The sequence below is a fragment of the Mizuhopecten yessoensis genome, unplaced genomic scaffold (genome assembly GCF_002113885.1).
Source record: "Mizuhopecten yessoensis strain PY_sf001 unplaced genomic scaffold, ASM211388v2 scaffold11051, whole genome shotgun sequence".
Classification (NCBI taxonomy): Eukaryota; Metazoa; Mollusca; class Bivalvia; order Pectinida; family Pectinidae; genus Mizuhopecten; species Mizuhopecten yessoensis.
In genome coordinates, this window is record NW_018408854.1 from 166120 (window position 1) to 181298 (window position 15179).

The window sequence follows — 15179 nt, forward strand, 5'->3', positions numbered from 1 at the left end:
GGACATATTGAAGCTGACTATTATGCCTAGTAAGTTTCGAAGATGTACCTTGTTTGTGGATAAGGACAATAAGACCACAGTAAGGAGACAGTCTCAACGTAGTTTGAATGTTCGAAACGGGTTATTGCCCTTTGAACGTGTGCTAGTCTACAGTAGCTGACTGAGTAGTGTGGGATCCCAAGAGTGCGAAATGACTTCAGAGAAAGACTGGATAAATATAGGCAGCCAATGGGCTTAGTTGTAGACGAAGGTAGTCCGTAAAATATAGTCCGTCCACTATGTACGTGAGGATGGTGAATTGAAAAAGGTTTTTGTCTATATCGGTACGGTTTGCCATGCTAAAGCAATGCTGGTGTTTACCCACTACAGTAGAGATGTAAACTGTCGCTACTTTTAAGATTGAGAGTGCGTAGTAATCGATGTAGTATAACCAGCGTGTATTTGATGTCTTGATATAAATCAAAGTACTGAGAGCCTAAAAGCACTTGACAATCCCACAAAATAACAAAGTGGTATATCTTCGTCAGTTTTGATGCTATGACCTTGAATCTTTGGAAATACGTTGAATAGACCTTGCTCTTTAATATTTAAAAAAATGAACTAATTTTATGATTTGTTATTTTTTACCTATATTTGACCCCATAACCAGGCTTTGAACTTGATATTTTCTGATAACATGTCATGGAAAAAGTTAGCCCCGAATAAGCGCAACAAGAAGTATGAAGCGTTCATGCAGTATAACGAAAGCTTTCGAAGTTTTCGTCGTTCGAAAAACGTTTTTAAAAAACATTATTTTTTGATCTGTGACCTTGACCTTTGACATTATGATCATGAATTTGTTCGCATACCATGTGTTCCTTGTCCTCTAATACGAACTGAAATATGAACGTTGTATCTTTATTCGTACTTGAGATAGAGTGTCCACAAGATCATTTGACCCCTGTGGCCTTAAATGTATGTCAAGGACAACGATAACCCATAACTTTTATAGGAAAGGCTACATACTATGGATGTACCAACTATCAACTCTGTATGTGTCTTAATGAAGGAGAAGAAGCGTTTTTAGTAAAATGTTGGAAATTTTGAATTTTGGCGGGAAAACGATTTTTTTCAAAGTGGCATATCTTCGTCATTTTTGAAGCTATGATCATGAAACTTTTCACATACCTTCATTAGAATATGCCCTTTAAGAGGAAATAAAAATATAACACATTTTGATATTTTTATTTTTGAACTATATTTGACCCCTTAGCGAGGCTTTTAACTTGACATATTCTCTGAAAACATGTCATAGGGAAAAGTTAGCCCCGACCAAGATCTACAAGATCCACATAACGTTCATGCAGAACAACGAACGCTTAGGAAGTTATGGTCGTTCTAAAAATGTTTTAAAAAATCGATTTTTAGATCTGTGACCTTGACCTTTGATATTACGATCATGATTTTTGTTCGGGTGCCTGGAGTTTGTTGTCCTCTATCATGTACTGAAATATGGACGTACCATCTTTGTTCGTTCTTGAGATAAAGTGTTAGCAAGATTTCTGGGAATAATAATAAGAAAAAACATAACAATAACAATAGGTATTTCCATCCGAAATGGAAATCCCTAATTACAGAGCCAACCTAGCTTGTTAAACATGTGATGTCCACACCCGAACTTCCATAAATGTGTACATGTATCTATATATATTGAAAAAAACATGTTTGAGTCCGTAGGAGAGGATCATATTGATCCTGTATCGGAAAATAAACTAGACTTAACTAAACTACTAAACTATAAACAGCAACTCACTCGATTCGACTTAGCTCTAATTAACTTCGTACTGGCATCCGGAAGAATAAATGTACCGTACTAATTGTTAGGGCAGTCATTTTCTCCTTTGAATATTTCCCACATGTAATAATGCTTCCGTAACCTATTCTTCTGCTATCTTTTGACCGTTTGGGAACTCTTCGCTTCGTAGCTGACACGGTTACTTCCAACGGCAAACCGTTTTATTTTTGTTTACGACGAAATGGCGTGTTATGCGCATGCGTTATAATTAATAAATGAGTTATATTGAAAATGTATCAGCGGAATCCGACTGTCATTTTCCATTTGAAGACTCACTTGATATTTTCATGCAGTATTTGAAGAAAAGAATGCTTAAAACAGAAGTGCATGTAGTAATGTCCCTTTTAAATCTCAACTTAACTAGCGGACATGACATCATCAAACAAAAACAAACGCGATAGTACTGGGAATATTTACTGGCGCTACTTGGATGCATGGTAGGGTAGTAACCGAGGGGTTGCGGGTTCGAGTCACGGCACGGTGCTGTGTGGTATCTTTGAGCAAGAAACATTACTCCGCTTGTCCCAGTCTACTCAGCTGTAAATGAGTACGTGATTGGACAGTACTATAATAGGTGAATGCTAGCTGTGAGCGCCGAAATGGCAGCACCGGCTGTATGCTCCCCGGGAGTTGAGAAAGATATTGGCTGGTTGCAAAGGCCCTATAACCAAGGATACTCATTTTTGAACCGCTTGGAGATGACCTACGAACTATGTTGTAATAAAGCGGTATATTAGAACCTCGAGTTATTATTATTAATTATTATTATTACAATGTTGACAGGCATCTTGAATGAAATCATCCTTTCATCATCCCCTACCCGTACCAATTTACAGTCATTTCTGTTTCTATTTGCAGTATCGATGAGACTCAAATCGAACTTAATCAGGAAGCGATGTCAATAACGAATGTATTTTCGATCCCTAAAGTTTCCTTTTTTAAGGTGAGTATGAAATGTGCTCATCAATCCAACTTTAACCAGTGTGAGATCACAGAAATCAACTGATATCATAGATTACTTTTCAATATCACAAATCACCAACCCCCATGACACAATTGTTCAAAAGGTGAGTAGCTTAATAACTGTTTAACAACATCTTTCAACCTCTATTAATTTTGTCAAAATGCAAGACAGATACTCATAATTCTGCATGTAATTTAACCGTAATACATGAATATATTTGCTAAATGGAAAGATTTAACGAAAGCTGGTGATTGTATTTTAACGATACAGTAATAGAAATTTTGCCCAAATTACTAATTAAACTAATAATGTTTTGAACAAATGGACTCTGGGGGTTGGTGATTTGTGATATTGACAATAGAACCACACATGATGAAGGCATGGGAAGAGCAAAGGCAGAAGTCTAAGAAACCATGGTAGCATGGTTGCCAAGGCAATCCCTAACTTAACATCATACGTCTCAACCTATATACCCAGGGACTATACTCACTTTCGCACCCCTGGAACACATGCACTAGCCTCGTTTGTCAATACACTCATAATATAACCAAGGTTGCTAATATAACTCTGTCCCCCTAGTGAAATTACCCCGTTCTAGAAAGCATGCGATTTTGTCAAAACCGTTAATAACATGACGCCGAGAGCAATCTCGTCCGTCAGGAATTATTTTTCTTTAATTTGATGTAAGATTTGCCATATATCAAGCAGTATACTTTTCGGTATATTTCATGTTACATCGCAAAATGTGAGAATTTCAGTTGGTCGGACACTGTGCTGTCCCCGGGATGACACGCTAAATCCCTAGTGGGTAGCGCAAAACACACTGTATGTGTGTACGATAGGAAACAAACTTACTTGTCTAATAGTTCATGCTCTTACTTTATCATGTTGAGACGGCTCATTCCCTGAACACCAACTCTGGAGAATGGAAAGGAAGGTGTTTATATATAGAAAATCCTTTGAAGTTTAGTTATAGCCTGTTTCAGCTAAGACTGTCAACTCATTTTGTAGATATGATACTTAAGTCAATAATAAAATGGATAAAAAGTTTGTATTTCCTACATATAACTGTAATACACATTTAATACTGCACTAAGTTATGGAAAATAATCAGTAAATATATTTTTTTACATTATATGAAAAAGAAAAATAACATTACATTATATTAAAAACAAAATTCCTTAATTTAAGCCACATTGATACTAATGTCAGCAATAAAATACAGTTTCTATTCCTACATATAACAGTAATACACATTTAATACAGCAATAAAAGATAGCCATTATTAAATATAAACAGTAAACCTTTCTGGAGCTAAAGTAGATGAAGATTTTTGCATGAATCATGATGATTTTAGTTGGACTGGATTTTTGGAATTCAAAAGTTTTGCCAAAAAGTATAATATCTTCCTTTATTTCGAATGTTTGGTCAGTTTTTCAGTTTTTTCATCTACGTATGTCTTGCCAGAAGTTATTTGTTATTTGACACTGTTAAAAAAGATGTTATATGGTTTCTTTGCTTTCCTGTCATAAATTACATAAATCACATTGTTTGATTCCAATTATTTTCAAATAATGATAAAGTGGAAGTATTCTTGAAAGAAGCCTGAAAGTGAACCATTGAATGCTAGTTTTAAGTCCATATATTAAGTTTTCTAAATCAATCATTTTGAGTCCACCCTCACTATAGTTTTGAACAATTGTTGAGCGTTTTATTCTATCAATTGGTGATTGCCAGACAAAATTGTATTTCTTTTGTTCAGTGATTGAATTATGTCTTTACTTGGAGTAGGGAGAGATATAAACAGGTGATTTATTTTTGCAATGATAAGAGATTTAAGAACAGTTATTCTCCCTATAGGTATTAACATTCTTCTTGACCATTGATGTAACTTGCCATCTATAATACTAATAGCTTTGTTGAAATTAACAGTAACCATGTCTTCTAAATTGACAGAGAAATCAATCCCAAGTAAGGTAAATTTGGTTGTTCCCCATTTTAGTTTCCACCTTCGATGGTATACATGAGCACTTAAGTTTTTGCTACCTATCCAAATAACATTTGTTTTTTCAGTATTTACTTTTAACCCTGATATTTTAGCATATTTATTGTTTAAAGATTTTGTGCCATTTAAAATAAAGCATGTGTCATCAGCGAACTGTGAGAGCCTGTGTTCTTTGATATTTATGTTTATGCCTTTAAGTTTTTATTATTTTTTATCATGATAGCTAATATTTCAGCTACCAAAAGAAATAAGTAAGATGATACCGGATCCCCTTGTCTATAGCCCCTTTTTATGTCTACAAAGTTGGATAAAAAACATTCTGTATGATAGCCGAGGAAGTATTTGTATTAAAACATAACAGATTGCAACATACATGTAATATCAAACTGAAGTCACACAAGTTAAACACAATTCATAAAAAATCTGAAAATAAGTACAAGTTTAACTAATATATGACAATAATTATAAGAGAATTCACACAAATCTGAAAATACAAGTTAACTAATATATCATAATATATCATAATAAATATATGACTGATTCTGAAAACTGTTCTAAATATTAATTATTATTTTGCAATTATTAGCAGTTATTATCTGATTACTTATCAGAAGTTGATTAACCTGTGCAATTTACCTGTACACCATTTCTGCAATAGAGTGTAACTCACTATCGTCACAACTGACCACCTATGTAAACATGTGATTTTAAGCAGAGTTGGTGTTCAGGGAAGACCCCGTCGAGACGGGAGTCCAGTTTTCATGCAGGTCAGACTGACGACCGAAAATTTGAATAGAGACTGGCATTTTCTCTAGTCGTTGTGACCTCGGTGCTGATTGGTCCGTTAAATGTAGAAGACAGTCTAGACAAGGCTAGGTACCTGTGACTGGAATTTGTCATAGGAAACACGAAGGCTGAGTGTGCGCCACCTTGTGAACGGGACAAGAAGACTAGTTTGATCCTTTGATGTACATTAAAAGAAACTGTTTTGGAAGGCTTAACAACAGAGTAGGAAATGACCGTTATCGGCCGTTTTCCAGACCCCGTTGGAAGTAGGGACTTTCAAATCACAAACCCCGAAGGAGAATGGTCAAAAAGCGAGTTCGTTATATATTTATTTTTTTAATTCTGATATTAAACCTACAAATGTAAACATTAACATCCCTACACAAAAGGACAATGTTCCATTGTCACGTGTCTCCCCGTTAAAGCACAGACCTAGAATAATCTAATTCCGTGTAACATGTAACAAAATGAAAACAAAAGGTTCGTTCGCGGTCTCGGTAAAGGCGAATTCTGTGTTTAATTTCTCAAAAAAAATTCCCGAATAAATAAGGTTAGTACTTTCTTTACTTATATTTTTAGTTTTTTTCCCGCGGTGTCATTTCCTGTTAACAGGTTCAATGGGGTTCATTACATGGACGTGTTACATTTTCATTGGCTGACCAATGAGAATCGAGAAATGAATTGTACATGGTAGAGGGGAGGAGCTTCACTTACAAGATACAAGAAACTTTATTTAAAGTCGCATACATGTAAACAAGGAACATTTGCTCTTGAGAGATATTACTGCGACAAACATATGTAAAATAAGAATAACACATTATATTACAAGTAAAGGGAGATAATCAAATACATGTATATTAATAAAAAGCAGTAATAATTATCACAGAAAAAGAAAGTATCATATCCCAGGTTTCTAAGTGATTGGGAATCCCCTATCTACAAAGGCCTCCGGGATATGACCCTTTTGAAACAATAAATATATAAGAATATGAAACGTAATAAATGCGATCGCAGATACAATGTAAGTAGTGTTCAGAATAAATTAATAAAAGACATAGTTAATAGTGAATGAATACTTGTATATCATTCAAGAATTACTTAAGAATTCAGATTTGTCAAGTTTTGTAAAATAAAATATGTTTTAGAATGTATGGAATTAAAATATGAATAAGATATGATGCAATGATATAGAATATAATTAATACAGGTACATATACGAAATAATATAAGACAATAATAGTATCGCACAATCCAAAATGTCAGGTGGCAGAGGTAACCAGGGCACAGTATGAAGTATCACTCTTTACAGATATCGCAAAGGCAGATGGGGCCATCCCAGGAAAGGATCAGCCTCCTGAATTCTTTGAAGTTGTCAACTTTCGGAAGTCATTTGGGATAATTCAGAGTGTTGACCTTGGGTACCTCTGCAGTTTTTTCTTTCCTGAGGTCATAAATAGACCTCTTAATATTCATAAGGTTATGCTTATATTCAGGAGACATTTTGTTTATACCATATGGTATTAGTAAAACTGTGTTAAATAAGTTAGTTATACCATAGGTAGATCAAAGGAAAAGTGACATGTCTATGTGACAAGAAGTCGGGTATCGCTCCGCTCATCCTCAATATGCAGGGGTTACGCTCACTTTCGCTCTCTTCACCCCTGGAATATGTCATAATAGCAAAATCGAAGGCTCGGTGTGCGCCACCATGTGGATGAGACGAGAAGACTAGTTGGATCCTTTGATGTTCATCAAAAGAATATCGCAGTCGAGTAACGATAATACATTGTACTTACTGGCTTTGAAGTCGGGTATCGCTCCTCTCCAATCTTCAGAGGACAATTGTCAGCCTAGTGATTGGTCAGGGTATTTGTCCTGAGACCAATCAAAAAGCTAGCCGCGTGACTTCAATTTTGCTACGATATATTCCAGAGGTAAAGAGAGCGAAAGTGAGCGTAACAGGAACACCAGTGCATGCACTTTCGGAAACTTGCTTAATGTCGTTTCAAAAATACAATTAATGATATCTCTGTTATAGCCGTGGATCCATGGCGCGAACCTCCTTGTGATATTGGGTGGGGATGATCTGATGATGAAGAAGGAACATAATGTTCGCCTTTTCGAGGAGCTCATGCCGCCAGACTACCGCCACGAGAAGGCCGAGCTTGAGCTATATCCGGGGGCGGGGCATTTAATAGAGCCACCCAACACCCCTTTGAGCCGAGTTATTGAAGGAGCTTACGAAGCACAAATAGCGTATAGCGTAAAGGAACTGAAATACCAACATAGTGAGTGTTCAAAGTATATTCAATAAACATACATCATAATCATTAGCATCATTACTTACATGTTTATATTTCGTAATCAAATACGTGTATATTAATTATAAAAATAGTCATGTTCTATTATTACCAACGCCCATATTTCATTATCAAAACGTCAATGGCTCATTATCGATAACATCACTTGTTCATAGTAAAAAGGTCATGTACGGTATGAAAAACCGATAAGTGTTTATGTGGGACGATTCGGTGACTAATACCATACGTATCTGTCACCTTCATCATACCACATAATTTGATTATCTAAGTTCGTAGTCGGACAAATGACCAGTGAAGCGTGTGTATACCCAGATGTATAATCGATGTCGACTCGGATACGCTATAGGCGTATGTACATGTACACGGCTTTGTAACACATGTACGACGGGACAAATCATTCCGACAATTCGATTCGGCTTCTCTGTAATACATTGTTACAAATGTTCGACGCATGACTTCCTTTATCTACAGCGAATATGATGTAAGGCATGGTCTGTGTTTCCCGATTCACTCTGACTGATTTCATTGAGATTTGATGAATCTCTTACCGTCTTAGGTTTCCGTATCACAAATCGCCGACCACTTTCACTGATATAAGATGCGTCACAGTTCTATCATCAAAATCATTAATTGTTCATTAGTACTTTAAACTTCAATTGATATGTTATAATTCCATGAACAAAGTTAAGGATTGAATTTCAGGAACAAAATAATTGTTGACTTATCAACATGGTCGATTCCTTCCTTATCTCATTAGGATTTTTCTGTATGATGATAAAACAATAACGTCACAATTGTAAAAGACATGGCATACACGTTTAATATCGTAGAATTTCAGCAAACGTTTTGACAAATATATCTTGTGTTTTAATTCGTGTCCTTACTCCGGTATTCAGATGACTTAGTGCTTTCTGGAGGATATCCCAAGGAACATGCTGCAGCACAAAGAGGGGCGTGGCAGCAATCATTAAAATTTCTCAAAAAACATCTGTTCTGAAGGAAGGAAGACGTACTACCCTCACAGGTCCTCATGAGATAGATCCTCACAGGTTCTCAAGAGAGAGATCCTCACAGGTCCTCAAGAGAGAGATCCTCACAGGTCCTCAGGAGATAGATCCTCACAGGTCCTCAGGAGATAGATCCTCACAGGTCATCAAGAGATAGATACTCACAGGTCCTCAAGACCTTGACTATATGTTGACGTGTGGACTATTCAATACTAATAAAACATTAACAAAGGAAGCATCAAACAGGTACTAAATCCTACTCGCAATTTTATTCTAAGTATATATTTCATCTTAATATTTTGTTAGCTTTCACAAAAGGCTTTGTTTTAAAAACGTTCAAAACCAAATAAAGCTATCACCATATGATAATGAATGCGCATCACCACCCAAAGTGATTATTTATTGTATGGTAGTGTGCAGTGTGGAACATCAATGTTCCGTTAGAAAGGACATAGACATTTGATACAAGGATAACAACCAAAATAGAAGTAATACTTAACAATTCCCTGAAACCTTTACTGTTACATTCGGAGAGGGAATTCGAATCCCTTGCTCTAACTCAATAACGTCCGATTTTTATCATATTGCTAAGACCGTTGGGCAATTGGAACAAAATGTACGTGCATGTCATCGTAAATCGTGCTCACTGTCATAAAATAAAGACACAATGTGATTGACCAACGAAAACACTCCTTAAAAATAAACGTTACAGAGTAATGTAATTTAGATAGTTTAGTAAAAAAACAACTGTTATAGTTATTTATGTTTTAAAACATTGCAAGTTTATATATTGGACAGCGATTCAAATATTGAAAGTTCTATTAGAGCCCAAATGAACTGAAAGTTGAGGGATACTGTGATTCGCCGTTTCCATTTTGCATACCATAGCAAGCACTGTAAACATAAACAAAGATACATGTTGTACCAAATATCAATACATGTACATAGGTCACCAGATCAGAGGTCAAATTCGTCGTTCTTATGCAATCATTATTAAACCTTTTGTTTTTAGATTTTTATTTCTATTTTATTTTCACACTTTATACCAGTGTAGGAGTTATTAACATAATAAAAACAAGCTTTTTGATACTTCGTTGTGAACTTAATTGGTTGTTTTTAACTCGTGAAGTGCAGTGATGGGAAACTCCATCGAGTTCAATGCTACCTTTATACATACACAGATTATAGAAGAAAAAGCGCAAAGAAACACCAAAGCCGGAGTTTTCTGTAACCTGAAACTTTATTCTTAGGGTACGCATATTGTTAGTTCAATAAATAAATAAATATAACTACTCAAAGCTATACAATAGCTTTAACCCTATAGTATAGTTATCACTATTTCAACTCATCGGTCACCATAGTAACCATCCAGGACACCCGTCGGTAGTAGGCGTAGAGCTCATTTGAAGATACATATATAGCTGTTGAATATGCTGTTTGCCAAAAATCCTGCAGGTGTAAATGATGATTTGATGGAATGAAGTGTCCTGTGCCATTACAAAGTTCTGTGGGTTGATGTCACGGAGTATATGACAATGTTTTATATTTTTTTAAATTTCAAATTAAAAAAATAAAAATAGTACAATGGTGCACCATTTATGGTATTTGTAATGTTTATTATTATTTCTCGTAACTAGGTTATCTCGGAGAAGGGGAGATTACCCTTCTCAAAAACGGTACTATGCGTAGTAATATGATTGTCATTGTGTGTGAAATCAGCTGACCGGTTGCACGAGAATCGTTGTATTCATAGTGTATTCATGGTCTAATGGCAGTAGTTTTCAGCTGGTAGATTCATGTACAGAACAAGTGCCAAGAATGTAAAAATATCTTTATAGTCATGCAGTGCTTCTCAGGATTTAAATGTGGGTCTGGTGATTGTTTTATGAATGATATCTAGAGGAATTATTTATTTGTTTCAAAACGTACAGTTTCGGTATTTCGGATTTCATTCCTGTGATACTGGTTTAGCCAGGGATGTGTAGTGCACTACACAACCCTGGTTTTGCTTGTAAACTTTAGGCTCGGAATATCACGATTTCCTAGATAGATGTTAGTCCCTTAAAGACAAACTTACGGACCGAAGAAGACAGCGGACTAGTTTTATGGTTATAGTTTTATCATCTCATTGGAAAGTATAGCATTTCCTTGTGCTTTACCTTTGTTACTGTGTTCATTGGTGTGCATTGTAGTTTTGTTGTTGCATGTATAATCCTGGTCCTCACTTTGAGGACGTCACATTAACGTCCAGGCCGTACATATACATATAAAAAAAATAATGATTGTATAATCGTAGAGTTACCTGTTTATACCAAACGTGATATACAATAATAACTGTGTGGTAGGCAGAAGTAATTTATGTAGTTCACAGAAATAAATATGTAGTATAGTATACAGAAGTAAATATGTAGTATAGTATACGGAAGTAAATATGTAGTATAGTATACAAAAGTAAATATGAAGTACAGTACACATAAGTAAATATGTAGTATAGTATAAAGAAGTAAATATGAAGTATAGTACAAGGAAGTAAATATGAAATATGGCATATCGAAGTAAAAATGTAGTTAAGTGTACAAAAGTAAATATGAAGTATAGTGTACAGAAGTAAATATGTAGTATAGTATACAGAAGTAAGTATGAAGTATAGTACACAGAAGTAAATATTTTGCATAGAATACAGAAGTATATATGGAGTATAATACACAGAAGTACATATGTAGTATAGTATACAGAAGTAAATATGTAGTATAGTGCACAAAGGTAAATATGGAGTATAGTACACAGTAGCAAATATGTAGTATAGTACACAGAGGTAAATATGTAGTATAGTATAGAGAAGTAAATATGTAGTATAGTATACAGAAGTAAATATGTAGTATAGTATACAGAAGTAAATATGTAGTAAGGTACAATGAAGTAAATATGTAGTATAGTATACAAAGTAAATATGTAGTATAGTATACAGTAGTAAATATGTAGTATAGTATACAGTAGTAAATACATAGTATAGTATACAGTAGTAAATATGTAGTATAGTATACAGTAGTAAATATGTAGTATAGTACACAGAAGTAAATATGTAGTATAGTGTACAGAAGTAAATATAGAGTATAGTATACAGTAGTAAATATGTAGTATATTACAAAGAAGTAAATATGTAGTATAGTATACAGACTTAAATATGTAGTATAGTGTACAGAAGTAAATATGTAGTATATTGTACAGAAATAAATATGTAGTATAGTGTACAGAAGTAAATATGTAGTATAGTACACAGAAGTAAATATGTAGTATAGTGTACAGAAGTAAATATGTAGTATAGTATACCATAGTAAATATGTAGTACATTACAAAGAAGTAAATATGTAGTATAGTGTACAGAATTAAATATGTAGTATAGTATACAGTAGTAAATATGTAGTATTGTATACAGAAGTAAATATGTAGTATTGTATACAGAATTAAATATGAAGTATTGTATACAGAAGTAAATATGTAGTTTAGTGTACAGAAGTAAATATGTAGTATAGTACACAAATGTAAATATGTAGTATTGTATACATTAGTAAATATGTAGTATTGTATACAGAATTAAATTTGTAGTATTGTATACAGAAGTAAATATGTAGTATAGTGTACAGAAGTAAATATGTAGTATAGTGTACAGAAGTAAATTTGTAGTATTGTATACAGAATTAAATATGTAGTATAGTGTACATAAGTAAATATGTAGTATAGTATACAGAAGTAAATATGTAGTATAGTGTACAGAAGTAAATATGTAGTATAGTATATAGAAGTAAATATGTAGTATAAGTGTACAAAAGTAAATATGTAGTATAGTGTACAGAAGTAAATATGTAGTATAGTATATAGAAGTAAATATGTAGTATAAGTGTACAAAAGTAAATATGTAGTATAGTGTACACAAGTAAATATGTAGTATAGTATACAGAAGTAAATATGTAGTATACAGAAGTAAATATGTAGTATACAGAAATAAATATGTAGTATGGTGTACAGAAGTAAATATGTAGTATAGTGTACAGAAGTAAATATGTCGTATAGTGTACAGAAGTAAATATGTAGTATTGTATACAGAATTAAATATGTAGTATAGTGTACATAAGTAAATATGTAGTATAGTATACAGAAGTAAATATGTAGTATAGTACACAAATATAAATATGTAGTATAGTATACAGAAGTAAATATGTAATATAGTGTACAGAAGTAAATATGTAGTATAGTGTACATAAGTAAATATGGAGTATAGTGTACAGAAGTAAATATGTAGTATAGTATACGATAGTAAATATGTAGTATACAGAAGTAAATATGTAGTATACAGAAGTAAATATGTAGTATAGTGTACAGAAGTAAATATGTAGTATAGTGTACAGAAGTAAATATGTAGTATAATGTACAGAAGTAAATATGTAGTATAGTACACAGTAGTGAATATGTAGTTTAGTATACAGAAGTAAATATGTAGTATACAGAAGTAAATATGTAGTAAAGTATACAGTAGTAAATATGTAGTTTAGTATACAGTAGTATATATGTAGTATACTAAACTACATATTTACTTCTGTGTACTATACTACATATTTACTTCTTTGTAGTATACTACATATTTACTTCTGTATACTAAACTACATATTCACTACTGTGTACTACATATTTACTTCTGTATACTACATATTTACTTCTGTATACTAAACTACATATTTACTACTGTATACTTTACTACAGTAGTAAATATGTAGTTTAGTATACAGAAGTAAATATGTAGTATAGTATACAGAAGTAAATATGTAGTAAAGTATACAGTAGTAAATATGTAGTTTAGTATACATAAGTAAATATGTAGTATAGTATACAGTAGTAAATATGTAGTATAGTACACAGAAGTAAATATGTAGTTTAGTATACAGTAGTATATATGTAGTATAGTCTACAGAAGTAAATATGTAGTATAGTTTACAGAAGTAAATATGTAGTATAGTGTACAGAAGTAAATATGTAGTATAGTATACAGTAGTAAATATGTAGTTAAGTATACAGTAGTAAATATGTAGTTTAGTAAACAGTAGTAAATATGTAGTATAGTATACAGTAGTAAGTATGTAGTTAAGTATACAGTAGTAAATATGTAGAATTTTTTACAGAAGTAAATATGTAGTTTAGTATACTGTAGTAAATATGTAGTATAGTATACAGAAGTAAATATGTAGTATAGTATACAGTAGTAAATACATAGTATAGTATACAGTAGTAAATATGTAGTTAAGTATACAGTAGTAAATATGTAGTATAGTACAAAGAAGTAAATATGTAGTATAGTATACAGTAGTTAATATGTAGTATAGTGTACAGAAGTAAATATGTAGTTTAGTATACAGTAGTAAATATGTAGTATTGTATACAAAAGTAAATATGTAGTATAGTATACAGTAGTAAATATGTAGTATTGTATACAGTAGTAAATATGTATTATAGTTTACAGAAGTAAATATGTAGTATAGTATACAGTAGTAAATATGTAGTATTGTATAAAGGAGTAAATATGTAGTTTAGTATACAGAAGTATATATGTAGTATAGTATACAGTAGTAAATATGTAGAATAGTATACATTAGTAAATATGTAGTTTAGTATACAGTAGTAAATATGTAGTATAGTATACAGTAGTAAATATGTAGCATAGTATACAGTAGTAAATATGTGGTATTGTATGCAGAAATAAATATGTAGTATAGTATACAGTAGTAAATATGTAGTATAGTATACATTAGTAAATATGTAGTTTAGTATACAGTAGTAAATATGTAGTATAGTATACAGTAGTAAATATGTAGCATAGTATACAGAAGTAAATATGTAGTATAGAATACAGTAGTAAATATGTAGTATAGTACACAGAAGTAAATATGTAGTTTAGTATACAGTATTAAATATGTAGTATAGTGTACAGAAGTAAATATGTAGTATAGTATACCGTGGTAAATATGTAGTATGCAGAAGTAAATATGTAGTATACAGAAGTAAATATGTAGTATAGTATACAGTAGTAAATATGTAGTATAATGTACAGAAGTAAATATGTAGTATAGTTTAGAGTAGTAAATATGTAGTATTGTATACAGAAGTAAATATGTAGTTTAGTAAACGGTAGTAAATATGTAGTATAGTATACAGTAGTAAATATGTAGTTTAGTATACAGAAGTATATATGTAGTATAGTATACAGTAGTAA

The 15179-nt window shown here is 32.6% G+C and overlaps 1 protein-coding gene across 2 annotated transcripts in view; it reads left to right on the plus strand.

The window, feature by feature from the left end:
- The window catches only part of LOC110465077 (bile acid-CoA:amino acid N-acyltransferase-like), a 33386-nt gene extending 22884 nt beyond the window's left edge, over positions 1-10502 (plus strand). For both annotated transcript variants that reach the window (XM_021520656.1, XM_021520657.1), the window contains exons 7-9: positions 2693-2777; positions 7628-7877; positions 8807-10502. In XM_021520656.1, the coding sequence (XP_021376331.1) occupies positions 2693-2777; positions 7628-7877; positions 8807-8907 (436 nt within the window). In that variant the 3' untranslated portion in view covers positions 8908-10502. The remainder of the gene's footprint in view (positions 1-2692; positions 2778-7627; positions 7878-8806) is intronic.
- Positions 10503-15179: the final 4677 nt, after the last annotated feature.